The sequence below is a fragment of the Hippopotamus amphibius genome, chromosome 17, assembly GCF_030028045.1.
Source record: "Hippopotamus amphibius kiboko isolate mHipAmp2 chromosome 17, mHipAmp2.hap2, whole genome shotgun sequence".
Taxonomy (NCBI): domain Eukaryota; kingdom Metazoa; phylum Chordata; class Mammalia; order Artiodactyla; family Hippopotamidae; genus Hippopotamus; species Hippopotamus amphibius.
In genome coordinates this window covers 39,161,214-39,180,888 of record NC_080202.1, presented here as the reverse complement: position 1 = coordinate 39,180,888, position 19,675 = coordinate 39,161,214, and the positions used below count along the sequence as shown (strand labels likewise).

Here is a 19,675-nt window from a genome sequence, read left to right as displayed (position 1 = left end):
TACGTTTTTTTTCAACATTTAGAATTTCCCTCCTAGAAAAATAAAACTGAGTTTATTTTCAAATTTGGGACCTCATGTTCTTGATGTTATCTGACAAAATTTTAATTGAAAAAAAAAAAGTTTGTTTTTATGTCAATCCACATTCTGCTTTGACTAAAACCCAGCCCCAAACCCGCAGCTGGTCACAATTCAGAGACTAAGGATTAAACAAATCAGCCCCAACGAAACCCACCATGAGAGATTGTAAATGGCAAAAGAAGGGTTTCTTTTACAGCTCATGGTTCAAACCAATGAATTAAGACTGAGTTTGGTCCAAAAAATTAGAATAGTTCTTTTCTGTTGCCTTTTCCAAGTAAGATCCAACAACAGCAGTCATTTTTAAGACAGATTCTGGAGGACTCCAATTTATGCAGAAACTTAGCATTCTTAGCCCTAGCAAACCTGCATTTATTTTAATTTGGGATTCCATAAGGATCTTTTAGTGCTTGAAGTCCCAAAGGCTCTGTTTTAAACAGAGCAAGAGGATTAGAAAATAAAAAATCTCAGTCCCTAAAATTCTGAAAAATTCATGGGGTACATTTTATCGACAAGTCAGAAAGGCTAGCCCTGCATAGAGAGTTGAAGTTATTACTTACGTAATTTAAACAATAACACGTTTGGAGAGTTTGGAGGTTAAAGGTGGCCTGATTGTACGGATGGACTTTTGAGGAAACTTTTATCTTAGAAATGAAGATGAAGACATTTTTGCAATTCCATCTTATTTCTGTTATTCAAAACTATCTTCAGTTGGTTAGGTCAGTTTTTATTGATTGAGCCCAGATTTTGCTCTAGTCACTGGGCAAGGACAAGCTACATTTATGAAAATATGTCAGTGCTCTAAAAAAGACTGAATGGCTAACTCCCACGGACTGCAGCATTCTTTACTTACAGCCAGCTGGATGTCACAGAATACGGGATCTCTTCCTACTTCATTCTTAAACCACGCTAACCTCCTTGAAAAATAAAAAGTTCCTATTTTTATTTTTTTCCTGAAGAAACAAGATTGGCTATGGAACCAAAACACTATGCTCCATGATGGTCATTAAATCCAAATCCTTTCATTTGTGAAAGGAGCCTGACCTTTCAAAGAATACTCTAACATGATAGTCAATCATAGGCCATAACCTTATTTCAGTTTACTAAATTTAAAAGTAATGTAGGTGCACAAGTATCCTTCTCTCAGCAGTCTCATTCCTAGTGGACAGTTTTCCAATATACTGTTTGCTCTGTAACCCCTGGGGGTCACTGAGTGCCCCTTCTGCTCTCCTTATAGTTGAGAAACCCTATAAATGTGAGTTTTGCGGAAGGAGTTACAAGCAGAGAAGTTCCCTTGAGGAGCACAAGGAGCGCTGCCGTACATTTCTTCAGAGCACTGACCTGGGTGAGACTGGTGAGTTCATGCGACACCTATTCTGCACATATTTAGTGAGCATCTGCTATTCTAGGTGGTGGGATACAATAGTAAACAAAAATACAAAAAATCCTGTCCTCATGGAGTTTATATTTTCATAGGGAAAGACAGACTAGAAACAAAGAGAATAAGTAACTTAAATGGTAGAAGGTAGTCATTGCTAATGAGAAAAATGAAGCAGGTACTGGGGACTGAAGGTGAGTCAGGAAGAATGTCAACGAGCTGACATTTTAACGGACTTTGAAAGCATGAGGAGAGAGCCCTGCGGATAACTTGGAAACAGCAAGTGCAAAGACCTTGGGGCTTGAATTTGAAGAAGTATAGATAGTCCTGTGTGGCTGGAACAGAGTGAGTAATGGGACTCGAGGCCAGAGAGGAAATAGGAAACCAGATCTTATCAGGCCTGGTAGACCATTGTACAGACCGTTGGCTTTTTCTCTGAATGAAATAAAAAAATCTTCAGAGGATTTTAAACAGAGAGGTGACATGATTGGACTTCTCATTTGAAAAAAAATCACTCTACTTCCTACTGAGAGTAGGTTGTATTTGGGGCAAGGTTAGAAATTGGGGAGTCCAGTTAGGAGGCCATTGCAGTAATTCAAACAAGAGAAAATTGTGTCTTGGTAATGGTAGAGGGGGTGCAAAGTGTTCTAACTCTGTAAAGTATAGTTTAAAGATAGAACCAACAGGATTTCTTGACAGATTAACATGGGATGTGATGAAGAATGCAGTTGCCATCAACTGAAATGGCGAAGATGGAGGGTAGAGGCAGCTCGAGGTGTGGCTAGGGCAGAGTCCCTTAAAAAACACAAGGATTTTCTTTGCACAAGGGCCCCACATCATGTACTTGTCTATTCATATGATTTATAGTGATGCTTGTATTCAGTTCTGGGAATTTCATATTTTATTCAGTGTTTTGAATTACATGCCTAGTGGCAATTGGTTGAAACACTGCATATCTTTCCATATATCAGTTGTGGTTTTATTTCCTTTCATTCTTGAGTTAAAACAACCTGAAACTTTTTTGTGTCACATCTCTGCATTTGTCCTTTGACCCATATAGTTGACCATCAGTCTGGTTTTGCAGCTTGGATTGCCTGATGTTTCTATTTGTTTACTTGAACCAGTTGTTTATTTAAAGTTGGTATAACTCCTTGTGGGATTTGGTGTTTGACAGTAGTAATTGTAGTTGAATAGTTTGAACATTCTAAAACAGAAAGATTACAAAAACTTGACATAAATAATGTGAAACTCAGGAAAAATGGCGTGGAAATCATGAGTAGTTTAACTGTACCCGTTTTGAGTGAGAGGAAACTTTTGTTTTAGATAAAGCCTATTTTATGTTGTTAAGGAGCTGGCCAACTGAATTCCGTTGGTTTGCACTGCTTCTGCTTTTTATCCTGATGGCATCTTTAGTTTTATCAAGGAGTTGGATTTCCTCCTTATTTCTAAAGAGAAATGTTTACTCTAAAAAAAAAAAGACACCAAAACTTGGGTTTTGACATCTTAAAGCAACGTGCTTAAGGTTAGTCAGGCAATACCTGGGGCATCTTTCCTTGAAGTTCCGTATTTCAGACACTAGACAAAGCTCTTACAGTGAAAAATTCTCAACTTACAAATATCTATTACATTCCAAGTAGATGCTCTCTTGAATCCTTCTTGCTTTAAATATTAATGATTCTATTCGGAATGCAATAGTTTGTCTGAAATGTTTGATGGGTTCCAATATCCTCACCTCTAAAATTCAGTGACTTTTAAATCACCAGAACTTTTGTTGTTTTCATGATTAGCAATTTTTTTATTTTGAAAGACATATTGGGACATAATTCACCCTTTTAAAGCACAATTCAGTAGTTTTTAATGTATTCACAAAGTTATACAACTATCACCACTCTAATTTCATAACATTTTTGTCACTCCCAAAAAAAAAACCCTGTACCCATTAAGAGTCACTCTCATTTCCTGTCTGCAGCCCCAGGCAACCATTAATCTACTTTCTGTCTCTATGGATTTGCCTGTTCTGAACATGTCACGTGAATAGAATCATATAGCTTTTTATGTCTGCCTTCTTTCACTCAGCATGACATTTTCAGGGTTCATGCATGTGGTAGTACTTCATTCCTTTTTTATGGCTGAGTAATATTCCATTATATGGACTCACTGCATTTCATCTATCCATTTATCAGTTAATGAACATTTGGGTTTTTTCCACTTTTGGAAAAATGGCTTAACTAGCTATATGTATTTTAAAGGTTATGTATTATCTAGTTAGCAAAAGTAGAGTAATACACATACTAATAGACACATATGTATGCATATATGTCTTAATTGTCCTGAAAGAAGGGAAAAAAATGAATAAAATATTCTCTATGAACAGTAAGTTTAAAATTACTGATTTTGAAATAAGGTTTCCACCTTACTTCCTATCCCCATGACCTTTTTTTAGGAATTTCTAATTAGAAAAGTATCAAAAGAACTGTTTTCGCTGTCTTCAGTGGTATAAGATGATTCAGGAAATACTGAAATACAGAGGTGGAGTTAATTTGCGTTTCATAGGCTGGTTTGATGGATGCATGCAACACACTTTAAGCCTCAGCAAAAAAAATAAAGGGTTAACTAAGTCAGCAAGTTTTGATTTAAAAAAAAAAACAAATATGTTGTTGTGGTGGTTTCAGGTTAGAAAATGTATAAAGTCACAGCTTAATCAAATATAATAAGTACTGCATATCGTGTCTCTTATTGATATTTCAAACAGTTCTCATGATTTTTCCTGAAATCCAAAATATAAAGAATGTTTAGTCAAACACAAGCCAATGTTTTAATTATTGCCACAGCTCCCTACGTGGTTTCCATTTCTGTTTTCTTCTTAAAATTGGGGAGTCCCAGTCTGGACATAGTGAGCCATTTTGAGCCTGACCAATACAGTGTCCCTAGTGGTACCTCTTATCCCTTCATCCCTAACTTTTAAAGTGATGATGCTCCACCATGGATGTAGCACTTATTCATCAAGGGCTTATTGTAAATTGAAGTGCAGCCTCATGTGAGAGTCAAGCCTTGGGACAAACCTGCCCCAGTCAGGAAGCAGGCCTTTATGGAAGCAGAACAAATGAAAAGGCCTTGGACTGGAGACCAATCTGCAAAAGATCGTGTTGGGCAACAGGACTTCTGGGCTTGCTAATCATTTTCTTCTGTTCAGATAGCATTCATTAGATTCTCATGTGCCAGTCTCTGTGTCAGAGCTGTTTGTAAAGATGAGTGGAAGTTAAGCTTCTACCCTTAAAGAACTCATAATCCAACAAGTGACTGAGCATTTGATCTATTAATGTAAAGATCTAATAGAGACACATGTGATAGCGTTACTTCAGTCCAAGTTTCTATACCAAACACCATCAAGATACTCCAATTCTGCTATCTTAATGGACTATATATGAAAAGAAGAACGAGTATAGATGACCATGGATTTCATTTTCTCATTAACTCGATCCTTATTCCAGAAAGGGACTAACAGCTGGTATAGAGATTCATTTAGCCTCATTTCACACAAATTATGAACACTTGGAGCCGGACATATTTTTGTATGACAATGAGTTCTAGCAATAACAAGATTTTTAAAGTAATTGTAAATAAATAATTATATTTATTTATGAATCTAGGAATCAAAACCTTTTATCTTCATTCTCCTTGTTGCGGCTGAGATAATACAAGCATGAGAGTTTCAGAATAAATTTGTTTTTACCAAATAGCAGTCCAAAGAAAAAGCTTAAAATGTTTTAAATATCTACTTTCCCAAAAGGTTATTCTTTTTAAAAAATCAATACTAACTCACAAGTAGTATTCATTCTACTTGTTCGAAAAGGCAACATTTTTATGTAACTTTTTTGTTAGAACCTGCCTTACTCTTTGATAACAATCTCTTGTTAGACAATTCTTATTGCATAATAACACCCCTTTGTTCCACTCTGCATCAGCTACTGGCTGACCACACCATAGAAGAGACAGGAAGCAATGCCTGTCTCCATTTAACAGTTCAAGATCTAATGAAGGGGGGCTTCCTAGGTGGCGCAGTGGTTAAGAATCTGCCTGCCAATGCAGGGGACATGGGTTCGATCCCTGCTCCAGGAAGATCCCACATGCCGCAGAGCAACTAAGCCTGTGCGCCACAACTACTGAGCCTGCGCTTTAGAGCCCGTGAGCCACAACTATTGAGCCCACATGCTGCAACTACTGAAGCCCACATGCCTAGAGCCCGTGATCCACAACAAGAGAAGCCACCATAACAAAGAGTAGCCACCACAACGAAGAGTAGCCCCCACTCACCGCAACTAAAAAGAAAGCAAAAAAGACCCAACACAGCCAATAAAATAAATTAATTAAAAAAAAAAGATCTAATGAAGGATTTTGAACAAAAACACAACAAATTGTATAGTTAAATCTGCAGTTGCTTTGAAATAGAAATGGCATCGTGCAGTTAACTAAAAACCAGACAAACTATTAACATTTTTGCAGAGATTAAAGGTAGTAACCTATTCTGTAATTTTGACTTTGTATGAGTTTTATTATTTATTTTTTCAACGTCATTAAAATCATTTTGCTAATGAAAATGTGTATATCCACTATATACTAGTAGGCAAGTAAGATGAAGGGGAATTGACCCCGAATTATAGTCCTACTCCTACTATGCTCACTCATAAACTAAATGTGCAAATTGTTCCTTGCCACCATCCCATAATTCCCCACACCCACCCCTTGCAACATTAAACTGCCAAACACCACCCAGGAACGGATTTCCTATTTCGTCATTTAAACCCATTATCTTGTTCCCTACTATCTTGCCAAACTGGTTTCCCTCCACTTACATTCCGAGATGTGATGTGGCAAGATAACAAGTCTAGACTGTTTGTATAAATAGACAGTTGGGTCTTAAAGTTGAAGCAGAGGACCAAATGCCAAGTCCTTTTTTTTTTTTTTAAACCCTGTTTAGTGTACTGCCTAAACTCCCTGTAATCCCAGAGAGATTGTCTTGACTCTAAAGCATTTCTTTGTGTTTTAAAGGGTGCTCGTTTGGTACAGCAGCTGTCCAACAACTGCAAGGCAAAAGACTGAGAGTTTGGGAAAGAAAATGAGAGTATACCATAGTCCATTGAAACTTTAGCCTTTGCCTAACTTGCCAGTTAGAAAACACAGTTAACTCAGTAAAGATGAACTTAATCTCTGGAGTGTTTTCACATGTATAATGAGGATTGGGATCTTGGAGCTGGTATTTTGAGCGAATGACTCTGTGGGTGGGGTGTTGGTAGATGGCAAACTACTAAATTAGTAGTTTCAGAGGATTCCTTTCAATCGAACCATAGCTGTGGAAGATGGGAAAGTTTCCACCCTTGCCTCAAATTATCTGTATATCCATAAACACTCCCAAATTTTATCTTTTTAAATGTCAGGCATTTTGGTCACTGATTTCCAGAGTAAGATTTACCTAGAAATGACTGTCAAGACAAGCTTGTTGAGTAACCAGGGATAAAAGGTGATGTTATCTCTGAAGCTTGCCATTTAGTGACGTGCCCCAATTACGTTATTTAGGTCAGTGTATCCCCGCTTTAGCACCCTCCCAAATATAGAGTATATAGAGTATGTGTCCTCAGAAAGATGCTTGTGGTAATTGATGGTGACTTTGGTAAAGTGTAGACAGGGACTGCTGAGAGCCAAATGGGAAAAGTAAACTGTCAGCATGATGCTTGTGGTGAGTCCTGGGATTGACGGACAGGTCTCTGGAGCCCCAGTGATGGGGCCATTAGAGGAATGACGAAAGGACTAAGTAGGAGTAGTGGTAAAATGGGGATAAAGTTAAAAATTCCCAAACTACTGCTTTTCATTCTTATTTTACTATGAATCTTTTTGATAAGAAATACATGGGGCAGGGGTGGGGTGGAGGAGGCCCTTACCTGGATTTAATCATCTCAAAGTTGCTGGAACCAGAATGAATGTTCCTAGTCAAAGCACAAACTTAGCTGCCTTTCTGATGCTTCTAAGAAAAAGCCTCCTTATAACAGCCTCAGGAGTTTATTTCAAATCCCAGGCCTTTGTCTTTCATCTCTCTGCTCTTGGGGCTCTGGGTAGTGCCACATCTGGTGGTGGTTTGTGTGAAAGGAAATAATATGTATAATAGTTTCCTGTTTGGTCATTTCAACCTATCCCTCTGCTGGACAGAATTTGACCCACTTCACTCAACAGCAGTGTCCTGTCACTAAAGTGCCCGTTATTTACAACCATCGGTCAGCTGAATTTTCAGTGCTTTACCACTGGCCCCAGAGCTGCCCAGTCCCCTCACTCGGGCCCTTACTGTTTTCATTTACACAAATAGTGATGTTATAGCTTAAAATGGAGACTGGGATTTATTTCTCTAGAGCATAGGATTATTTTTGATAAGAAACTCACAAAGTCTCGTAGATATGGTCATGTCATTCTCATTCATTTTTGGAGCCAGATTTCATTTTATTCTTGAATCTTTAAAACCCTGAGCTTTATAATTTATTGTGTAATGACTGGCAGGGAGTTTAAAAAAAAAAAGGAACCAAAAAGCATGCCAATAATAAAATGAAAAATATTTAATACTTTGAATTCTTTTTCTTTTTTTTAATATTTATTTATTTATTTTTTGCCGTGCATGGGCTTTTCTCTAGTTGTGGCGAGCAGGGGCTACTTTTCATTGAGGTGCTCGGGCTTCTCAGTGCAGTGGCTTCTCTTGTTGTGAAACATGGGCTCTAGCTGCACAGGCTTCAGTAGTTGTAGCACATGGGCTCAGTAGTTGTGGCACATGGGCCTAGTTGCTCTGCAGCATGTGGGATCTTCCCGGACCAGCGATGGAACCCCTGTCCCCTGCACTGGTGGGTGGATTCCTAACCACTGCGCCACCAGAGAAGTACAAATTCTCTTTTTCTGATTTGGCTTTGGTCTCTCATCCTGGCCATACCTGACAGTCTTGCCCTTGAGGTCTTTCTTTGTCTTTCATTTACTGCAGAGATGGCCAGTTTTCTTCTCTCTGGGCATGTCAGTTTGCAGTCTGAATGTCTGAAAGACCATGGAACTTGTGGCATTATTTCTATGTATTAGAATCTCTTCACACAGCAAACTCTTCAACTACAGAATGAGCACTGACAATTCCTAAATCTGTGTATGTATTTGGAGGAAAAAATTCCATTCTGCAATCATCACTCGCTTTTTACTCTAGTCACTTAAACTGATTTCAGTTTCTTCTTCCTTAGAGACATTAGGAATGTACGGATACTTCATTTTAGTTTGGACCTCCTGAAATGCTTATGATAAAACAGAGGGAAATGTTTGTAGCATCACAACACGTTTGCTTAGGGCAGGGGTGAGCAAAACTATGACCCTTAGGCCAAATGTAGTCATTGGCCTTTTTGTGCACAGGGGTTTTTACATTTTTAAAGGTCAAGGAAGAACTAAAGAATATGGAACAGAGACTGTATGTGTCCCACAAAGTTTAAAATATTATCTGACCCTTTACAGAAAGAGTTTACTGATCCCTAGCTTGGGCTAGCATCATGTGTTCAATTTTAAAGCCTTGTATTTAGGGCAGCTGGTATCTCTTTGAACTTCAGACACAAACTCTTATTGGGTACTGCCTGCTGTACCAGGCCAAAGTGTACTATATTTATTCCAATTTAGTTTATTTGATCTTGGCACTATTTATGTATTCTTCTAGTGGTTCTCAATTCTTGCTGCATCTTAAAAATCATCTGGAGAGCTTTAAAAATACTGTTGCCTGGGCCCTTACACCAGAGATCCTGATTTAATTGATCCGAAGGGGTGCCTGGGCATAAGTGTGTCTTATAAGCTCTTCAGGTGATTCTGATGTTCAGGCAGCTCTGAGAACCACAGACCTATACCACTTAAAGGTCTATTTGTAGATTGACAATTAGACCATATTCTTAGGCAGTTTTTGTTCACATTTTTCATTAGAAATATAATAAAGATGCATTATACAAATTGCTCTTTAATTTCAAGACAGAAGTGTTGCTCAGGGAAATTTTAACTGAGACAATTTTGAAATGTGAAGAGCATATGAAACAGATAATGCAGAGACCAGAAAAGTATAATTTAAAAGATAGGAACTGAAAGGAGTATGCTGGAAAAAAAAAAAAAGAAAAAGAAAAAACCACTCAGAATTTCAATACACAAATCACTGAGTAGATTTCTTGCTGTCTGGGTAAGTGTATCTATTTTCAAAAGTGCTATTAACATAAACAGAGCAGTAAATCTGGGGCACCATCCTTTTTTTTTTTTTTTTTTCAAAGTTGTTAAGAAGAATTATATCAGTCTGCAGGTGTCACACGCAGTTACTCAGAATCAGAAAGAAGGCTGATCGGGGGTTAGAAGATCTCCATCTATCTATCTTTTTGCAACCAACCACGTCCAGGCTGTTTATTTAATACTTCCTCTTGCTAATGAAGGTACTGGTTGGGGATGGGTCGGGCTTTCCCATGTCAGCATAAGACTGCAAGATTTGAATGTGCCCTGGTGTTGGCTTCACTGACCACAGCAGGTACCCCAGGCAAGAATCTGAGCAGTAATAACAGGTAACAACAGAGTTTGCATCAGACCTCTGACACTTTTCCTTCCAGTTTATTTCTTTTTCTCTCCATTTATCAACGTGTTCTTTTCCCTCTTCTTTTTTCATTTTTCCAAACCAGCAAGTGCCGAGGCAAGACACATCAAAGCAGAGATGGGAAGTGAAAGAGCTCTCGTTCTGGACAGATTAGCAAGCAATGTGGCAAAGCGAAAAAGCTCAATGCCTCAGAAATTCATTGGTAAGAATACAACCCTTTTTCCTGCTGTTGTTAGCAGATAGTTCGAATGAGATAACATAGGATGCTTACTACACAGGCCCTTCCTAGTTTAATCTCTGGTAAAATAAGGTAATTGATTTTCCATTGTATAACTTTTATGCTTCGGGATTCATTTTGATAACTGGAGCAAATAGAATAAAGTATTTTAACTAAAGAATCTCAACTACTGAAGATGGGAATATTTGGTATCCAATTCCTTAAATGAAGTTGGTGTTAAAAATGCTGTTCCTTCCTCTTTATTTTGAATGACATATGTTGCATGAGAGAGTTTGTGCAATTTGCACCAGTAAGATGTTCAAGATAGCATTTTTGTAATCTTTTGTAATTATATTTTACAAGTTGGTTCCCTTATCATGCTCAAACTTTTTTCATGCTCTAGAATGTATTGCCACATTTTCTTGAATTTGAGAATTGGTTTTAAGAGAAAGTGGTTGGGAATACATAGACTTAAATAACAAGGTTTGATTTAATTATTTATCTTGAGTTAATTTTTATACCATTGGTTTTCACATTATCAAAAAATACAGCAAGAATGAGATGGCTAAGAAATAATTATGTCCTTTAAAGTGTTAGGACTGCCAAATGGCAGAAATATTTTGTTGAACTCTCCCAGATGTTTACATAAATGTGACTATGATATTTAAAATAGATTTGTATTTGTGAAGTAGGCAGCTGAATTGAATGTATCGGTTTTGCTATAAATTGAAAGTCAGTGATATTGAACAAAAATAGTTATCACACGAAAATAGACCTCCCTCAACACCAATAATATTTTAGAAACCTGTCAGTCTGTTTTTCCAAAGCTACTTGCTGCTGCTGTTGATTGCTTACTTCAATCCTTTTGTGTTTATGCTTTTCAATAGCTTTTCAATAGCTTTCAATCAAGTGCCTGCCTGGTTTTTAAATCTGGTTAAATTTTATTCTGGTCTAGGTAATTTTAAACTTCTGGTCTAATTAGTTTTTTAAATTTTATGTGAATTACAGAGATATATTGAAAGAACCCGTATATTTCAAAGCTACCTAGCTTGGATTTATGCTTATTTATTTTAAGTTGATTGGCTGAGATGTTTTTGCATCCTTTTGGCCACTTTAAGAATAAATTGTGTCAGACTAAAATTGATGCATTTCAGTTTAGAGACACCCTCTCCTCCTTACCATCTTCCCTCTCCTTGGTGAGAAATGTCAGGGGGGCGTGTAGTGACTCCCATATGGAGTTTAGGCACAGTAGACCAGTTGTGATTCCAAGACGTTATCTTAAAACATTGCTCATAACCTCTTTTGATCTGTACTTATGTGAAGAGGTTCTGGCTGGAGTACAAAAGGAAGCTTGGATTATTATTCTATGCCATGAGTGTAATTTAATTTCGGGGACGTTTTGACTGTAGAAATTGCTGCAGCTGATGTGGGTGGAGAGGAACATGGGGAGAAACGAGCAAGAAAAAAAATGTAAAGTGACTTAATTTCAATCCAGTTATGGTCAATGCATTCTGGTCTAAGAGAACTAAAATATGAGAGAAGGTACTTAGTTCACATAGTTGCCCTAAACCTGCCCTTGAGCTAAAGCCCTACTTAATAAGATAAACATTGCTTTGGTATTTTCATGGGTATAAAAACACGTTTCACATGTCCAAGTCCATGCCACTGTGCTTATTGCATCAGGGATCCGTTCCATTTGTTTATTACCATTGTGAGCAGAGGATTTTCACTCTTCCACTTCCAGACTCAGGAGAGATGCTGATCTTGTAGGTACTGATTTCTCTCATCTTCTGAACCATCATGTTCTCTCTGAGTTGGAATCAGGAAGCCCAGTAGAGTTAGCTCTTGATTTGAGCTGAGGTAGCAGCTTCAGGACTTCAGGGCCCTGAATAGCTGGGGAAATTTTTTCTTTGTAAATTGTGGTAAAGTGCAGTAGGAAGAGCACTGGATTAGAAGCCAAAAGACCCAGGTTCTGATTCCAATTCAGTCATTTCTTAACTATGTGTGTTTAGACAAATCACATAACCTTTCTGGGCCTCTGTTTACTCATCTGTGAAATGAGTAGAATGAACAGGTGATGAAGTGATCGAGAAGGTCCCTCCCAGCTCTATCGTTCTGCAAGTCTGTAAGATGAATTATAAAAGGCAGCAATTATGAGCACCACTTTTTGTTTATAAGCCCATATGTATGACTTCAGATAACTATTTTCTCAAGGTTGTACAGATATTATTGTACAGATATTGTATGTTATTTTATGTTATAAACCATAATAATAACTTAGGAGTTTTTTTAGGAAGATGTCATTTAATCTGAGGATCTATAAAACAGCTGCATTAGTTCAACATTTATATATTTTACTTAGTACGTCACTACTTATTCATTCGCTCTTTTGTCCGTTCATTTATCATGCAAATGGTTAATACGGCTCCTGCCATATGCATGATATTCTTGTTCCTAAGCACTGGTCTAATCTTCTAGCATTAGCTTATTCCCTGAACCTTAAGAGATTTTTTAAAAGTTAAAGGAACCCCTTCAATAATTTAACCGAATCAACCTTTTTGTTTTTTTCTTTCTTTCGTTCTTTCTTTCTTTTTTTTTTTTTGAATCAACCTTTTTGATAGAAAATAGTAATCTCAGGGGGAAAACACAGGAACATCATGACACTGTGCAGTATGTGGGATGAAGTGATGTAAAACACATGGGGCTAATGTCTTCCCTCCTTCTCTTCTCTCTCCTGTATTTCCTCTCCAAGTCACCATTTTCTGAAAAGATTCAGCTGCCAGGGAAATGGCAATGGGTAAAGTGTGACGGAAGAATGAGTCACTGCCTTTAATCCTTGCTGACAGTTGCACAGCACTCAGACCAACCCTGGCTTCTCTGACCTCTTGAACTGTGAGGGTAAAGGTGAAATTATACCATCAGGTCAGCCTGTTACTTTCCTAACAGGCTTGAGATAATTACCAATATATAGCATTTTTCATCCATTAGAGATGAACTGAGGAAGAGGGATGGATTGGATTAAGTCTAAATGCATTTAGAAACACAAACACAAGCCTCCGTTGAAGAGTAAGAGTAAAATTAAGTTGCCGAAGTAGGAGAAAAATGAAATCACTTTTTTCCTAATTCTCCAAGACATTTTGGATCACTTTCTATAAAATGGGAAATAAATTGACACACGTTCATTAGAAATCAGCATCTTTACATCATCAAAATAATTCTTCATAGTTGTTCTTTCCAAAGGTCAAGAAGACCTTGCTTTTAGCACTTAACCCCTTTTGGAATTGTCTTTTTTTCTGAATCTTATTCTCCTGTTACAAACTTGCTTGACTATACTTCTAACTAGGCCATCTTCAGATACTTGGCTCAAAATAGAGGCCAGATTTCTCTCCTGGAGGGAGGAGGAAAATGACTACATTTCTGCATATTTCTTTTTCTGATTTTCATTCTTTCTCCAAAAACAGATGTGTTATTCAGACCAAAGTGGTTACCATAGCATCTCCCTATTTTCTTAAATTTCATGTATTATTTTATTAAAGGAAGTTTTCATGTTGAAAAGGACATGAAAAAAAGACCTCACTCACCCCTGGTAAACATGTTGTGAGGTTTTGACACTTAGGCAAACACTGTCGGTTCTCCCTGTGAAGTAACTAATGAGAAATTGTCTGCTTTGGTTAACAGAACGACAGGAAGCAGTTTTAGTACCTGTTTCTAAAAGCAAAAAGTATCTTCTTCTGCCTTAGAGGACTGGGGCAGGGAGGGTGGGGGGGAATCGAGGGGGGGGCGTCAAGGAAGGGAGGGAATATGGGGATATGTGTATAAAAACAGTTGATTGAACCTGGTGTACCCCCCAAAAAAATAAAATAAAATAATAAAAAAAAAAAAAAACCAAAAAAAAAAAAAAAAAAAAAGAATCAAATACAGACCAAATATGAGAGAAAAAAATGAAAAAAAAAAAAAAAAAAAAAAAGTATCTTCTTCCGTCCCTTCGCAAAGGGCCGAAATCCCTAATCCTATAAGCATCCGAAGTCATAGCATTTTTGAGCTGGAAGGGACATTAGGAACCACCCAGTGAAGTTCCTTTACTAAGGAGGGAAGGGGGATGAGAATGATGGAGAGACACAGATAGTAGGTGACAGAGCAGAGCCAGAGCCTGGGTCTGTAAAGTGCTTCAGTCTAAGGCCTTCCTTCCCCAGAAAGTCACCCAGAGCAGCGCATGTCATGTGCGCTACACAGGGGCTTTGGAAAGGGAAGGGTCTAGTCATTGAGAGCTGGTGGGAAAAAATCCTTGAAGAAGGGATTCTCTCTTAAGGGTGTGTTTTCTTGAGAAAAGAACTGTGGTGACTCCATCAGGGCAGATGACAACCAAATAGCAGTTCACAGTGACTCACAGAGGACAAAGTCTTCTGCAACAACAAAACGTGGTTTCCAGCTCAGTTTTCCTCACCACCACCCCCACGGCTCTCTCTGTTCTCTCTCCTCCTTCCTGCTTCTTGTTCTGTGGCTTCCTACCCTCTGCTTTTCTCCTCCTGGAAGAGGTGTTAGCCACTTAAGTCTCTCATGTAGATTGAGATCAGAGCCATCATCATCATCAGATATTCCATTTACCCTACCTACCTGCCCTCTTTTGGGGGGGAGGCTATGTGCTTGGAGTACGAGTAAGTGATGATATTCTTGGGAAATTGTATGAAGGCATCAGCAGATACAGTTAAATAACCTGAAGAAACTTAAAGAAAACCCCAGTATATCCCATGACCCCATCATGATGACTGTAACATCGGAATTATTTTTTTCTAATATTCAAATCATTTCTCCTCCTCTTCAAAAAAATCTTTCAATGGCTCCCCATCGGAATAAAATCCAAACCACCCAGGTGTTCTGAGTCTCACAATCTGTCTCTAAGTTATCTTTTCTAAATGTATCATTTCAGCCAACTAATCTTTTAATTCAGCAGTAATGAACTACTCCCACTTCTTTGTAATCATTTTTTCCATGCTCACTGTCTGGAATGCCCTCCCTCCCATCTGCCCGCTAAACCTCCATGTGGTCTACATTCCCATACTCGCCTGAGTTCTCTCTCTTCTCTGGTCTCCCTCTGCACTCAAGGAGAGTTTAACAGTCTGCTTTTTGTGATATATGTAACTGTCTCCACCACTATCACTACGACTACCTCAGATTTCAAGGAGACTTTAGAGGAAAGAATAAATTAATAATTGTCCCATGTTAACGTGGCACATTTGAGACATGGTCTGTATTTTTCTCTCTCCACTTTCTTGGCTACTCTATACTTTGTTCCACCACATAGTATTAAGCATACTAATTTGTAATGAAATGGTGTGCATATTACATCTCCTGTTGGATTGCAATTAAATTTGTATTCTTCAAACACCTAACATGGGGACCTCCCTGGTGGCACAGTGGTTAAGAATCCGCCTGCCAATGCAGGGGACACGGGTTTGATCCCTACTCCAGGAAGATCCCACATGCCACGGAGCAACTAAGCCTGTGAGGCACAACTACTGAGCCTGTGTGCCACAACTACTGAAGCCTATGCGCCTACAGCCCATGCTCCACAACAAGGGAAGCCACCACGATGAGGAGCCCGTGCACCACAACGAAGAGTAGCCCCCGCTCACCGCAACCAGAGAAAGCCTGTGCGCAGCAACGAAGACCCAATGCAGCCAATAAAAAAAATAATTAATTAATTATTTTTTTAAGTGCTCACTTTAAAAAAAACCAAAACACCTAACATGGTGTGAGGTGAATAACACTAACAATAATAATTATTATTATTACAATAGATCCACCACTTATTGAGTGCTTACATGTGCCAGTCCTCTGTTAAGCACCTTATGGACATCATGACAACTTCGTGCATCATAGATATTTCTCGAATGCATGGTACTGGTCCACATGGAGCAAAGCATGGTTGCTTTTCTACTGCTTATGGGAACCATCCCAGCAGAGAATCTGGTCATTGCTAGTGGTGGGGTTGTGCAGCCACGGGCAAAGTAGCAGCCAGGAAACAGCAGTTAATGCTCAAGCATATACTGAGGTATATGGGCCCTTGGGTCACATCCTGGTTCTCCATATACCAACTGAGCAACCTTGGCAGGTTAATCAACCCATTTGTGCTTTAGGTCCTTCATCTGACTAAGAGATGATAATTCATCTTAGGTAAAATGAGACAGTAAGCAAAGTACCTAAGATATAGAGTAGTGGCTCAATAAATAGTAGCTCTTCTTCTTGGTATTATATGTAAGACACAGTGCTCGGTACTGTGAAGTAGAGAAGTAGACTGGTGGATCTTGTCCCTCCATCCTGAAGGCAGAGGTATAAATCCACATGCTCAGCTAAGGTCCCTTTTAGGTTTAGGCTATGATTCTGTACTTTCAAGTTGGCACTTAGAAGCCAACAACCATATGCCCTCACCACATTGCAGCAATTCAGGTCAGGCAGTTGCTCAGTTCAGAGTTACCAAAGCCTAGACAGTAGGGATTAACACCTTTCAAAGGGATCACAGGTAGGGAATGGCCCAACCTGGCAGCCATGGTTTCTAAACTTAGGACTTGTTGCCATTTGTATTATCATTGGAAGAAAACCTCTAATCCAGCCTGAAGCTGCTCTCATTAATCACTCAAAGGCGTGGTACAATTTTGACTAGAAGCTGGACTAGAAGCTCCGTGCAGGTTTGGGAGCAGTTACACTCTTGTGGTTTGACTCACCTTTTTTATGAGTGTGTTACTAAAGAAACGTGAGCTGTTGGCTTCTCAATTACTGTAGCTTACCCCTTCTGAGTTTCACACACGTTGAGTCATCGTGTCTACAGGTGACTGATAACCATCTGCACTACTCAAGTTACCGTAACTCGGAGATGAGGGGATCTGATGAGCGCAGGCTGCGTGCACGTGAAGATCTGAGGCTCTCCCATCTTCTTAGCAATGAACAATGGTCCGCGTTAACCACAGAACTCAGTCGCATATTTCCACTCATCCAGGGGTTGATTTTCCTCTTATTGTTTTGCCTCTTACAACTTCAGCACTCAGCTGTTTTCTGACATGTGCTGCAGGTGGTATAGATTGTGACACTGTAGGCCTAGTTAAGTAAAACAAACTCTTGGGGAGAGATTAAAGCAGAGTTTGTGATGTGCCTGCCCCACCTTGGAAACTTTCTGGAGCCTCTCTGTTAGGTTGAAAAGATAAAAAGATTTCCAGGGACCCCCAGTATTTGGGGAACTGAGTAGAGCCAACCACACTGGAAAATCATCAGTAACCTTGGAAAAGCCAGGAAACCAAAGTTCATCATTTCGGTGTCACTTTCAGGGGGATGAATATATGTGACTTTAGCCAGCTTTCATGTTCTCAGTCTCGTTCTTCCAAACAGCTTTCATCAGAGACGTATCCAATCTGGCAGTTGAAAAGAACCATTGGTTACTTTGGCAAAGGTCTACATTTATGTTCCTTTTTATTGTGTTGCCAAGGCATAGTGATTTTCTTTGCATATTTTTTCTCTCAGGTATTTGTCTGGCAGCTGTCAGGTCAGCCTTAAGGTAGTGGGGATACAGGACAAATCCATCTGATTAGATTCGATCTTTTAGCAGTTCTTTCTGTCTCCAGTTTCTCAGTGTTCTGGTCCATCTTACACATTGCTGTTACATTAATATCCTGAAAATAACATTTTGACCACAAGCTTCTCTTGCTCAAGGGCATGTGGAGGTTTGCCGGTTGTCCAAATCTAAACCCTACAGTTGGTCATTCAGAATGCCCATCATTTGGTCCCACCACGTGTTATCTTTTTTCAGTATCTCCTAAAATGTTGGAGGCAAAGTACCAGGAGGCTCATAGAGCATTTGAAAACCTTGATCCACATGGCAAGAAAGTTATTTTCTTTTTAGTTCTCTGTCAGTCTTCCTGATTATACCAAGGAGAGTGATTTAGACATAATTAGTTGCTAGTTGTCTTCAGCACTAATCACACACGCGGTAATCTCTATTTTTAGCAAAGAGAGAGGGGATCTTTGTCTTCAGGTACTTACAGTATCTGATCGAACTTTAATAAATTGCTGTGTTTTGTCGTCTTTATTTTTCATAGTTACCTTCTATTTGTGGCAAGTGATTCTGGTTTCCCGTTTATGTTAGTGATATAAAGTTTCCTTAAAAAACAAATTTCTTTTAGCAAAAAATGAAAGAAAGAAAATGCGAGCTGATTCAAACAAAATAAAAACCCTAACATTTACCAAGTGCTTTCTATGTGCCAGGCACTGTTCTAAGCTCTTCCCATTTGAGGTAGATACAATTATTACCCCCATTTTACATGAGGATACGGAGCCACAGACAGGTTAAGTCACTTACCCAAGGCCACACAACCAGTAACAGTGCGGCAGCATCGAATCCACACCTTCTGACTGTAGAGCTCGTGCTCTCAACCACCACACCACCCTGGGGTGTAGATATTGCAGAATATGGGGGAGTAAGTGAAGTTTGAGAAATACTTTCTTCCATACTTCTTGACATTGCTATAACCAGACTCTCTTACTCCTCCCTGCTCATGTCTTGGATGGTCCCACATGTGTGTCTTGATCACGCTTCTCCCTCGATTAGAATGTTTCTTCTACCTCTCTGAAAATCTAAATCCTACCAGTTCATCAAGACCCTTCTCAAAATTTAGGTTTTCCAAGAACGCTTTCCCTTCTGCAAGCACTCCTGAATTTTTGGCATTCCCTTAACACTTCAATATACACTTTGTATATTTACAAACCACGCGCCCTTGCCTTTTAATTCTTTTTATTTTTTTATTTTTAAAAATATTCATTTATTTTTTATTTTTGGCTGCGTTTGGGTCTTAGTTGCAACACACAAACTTCTCTCTCTGATTGTGGCTCACGTGCACAGTGGTTGTGGAGCACGGGCTTAGTTGCCCGGCCACGGCATGTGGGATCTTCGTTCCCTGACCAGGGATTGAACCCATGTCCCCTGCATTGGAAGGCAGATTCTCAACCACTGGACCACCAGGGAAGTCCCTTAATTCTCTCTACAGAAGACATGTTACCCATCCTGCTTAAACGCCTCAAACATGGCATTTAGAATAAAATCAAAAGCTGCCAGCAAGGCAGCCCTTTCTCAGCTTTTAACATTTATTTTTCTCCAGTTCCATCTATCCAGGTCTTATTTCTCTCCCCCTAGGGTGGAGATACCTCAAGAACAGAAACTGGTTCTTCCAATCCTTTTTGTTTTCTTGTGTTCTTTCATCCCTGAAGCCTTTACTGTATGACAGTGACACGTTCTGGAACCACAGCATGCCTAGGAAATGTTAGGGAAGAGAGGATATGGTTCAGCAAATCTCTTAGAATCCAATGTCTACAAAATGAAGCATCAGCAATAACCTTAGCC

At 39.0% G+C, this 19,675-nt stretch overlaps 1 protein-coding gene across 2 annotated transcripts in view; it reads left to right on the top strand.

The window, feature by feature from the left end:
- IKZF3 (IKAROS family zinc finger 3) overlaps positions 1-19,675 on the top strand; it is a 79,244-nt gene that overhangs the window by 57,477 nt on the left and 2,092 nt on the right. Inside the window, exons 6-7 of one of the 2 annotated variants that reach the window (XM_057715198.1) lie at positions 1,313-1,429; positions 10,159-10,275. In XM_057715198.1, the coding sequence (XP_057571181.1) occupies positions 1,313-1,429; positions 10,159-10,275 (234 nt within the window). Of the gene's footprint in view, positions 1-1,312; positions 1,430-9,927; positions 10,045-10,158; positions 10,276-19,675 lie in introns of those variants that run through there. The other variant, XM_057715200.1, reaches the window with a different exon arrangement.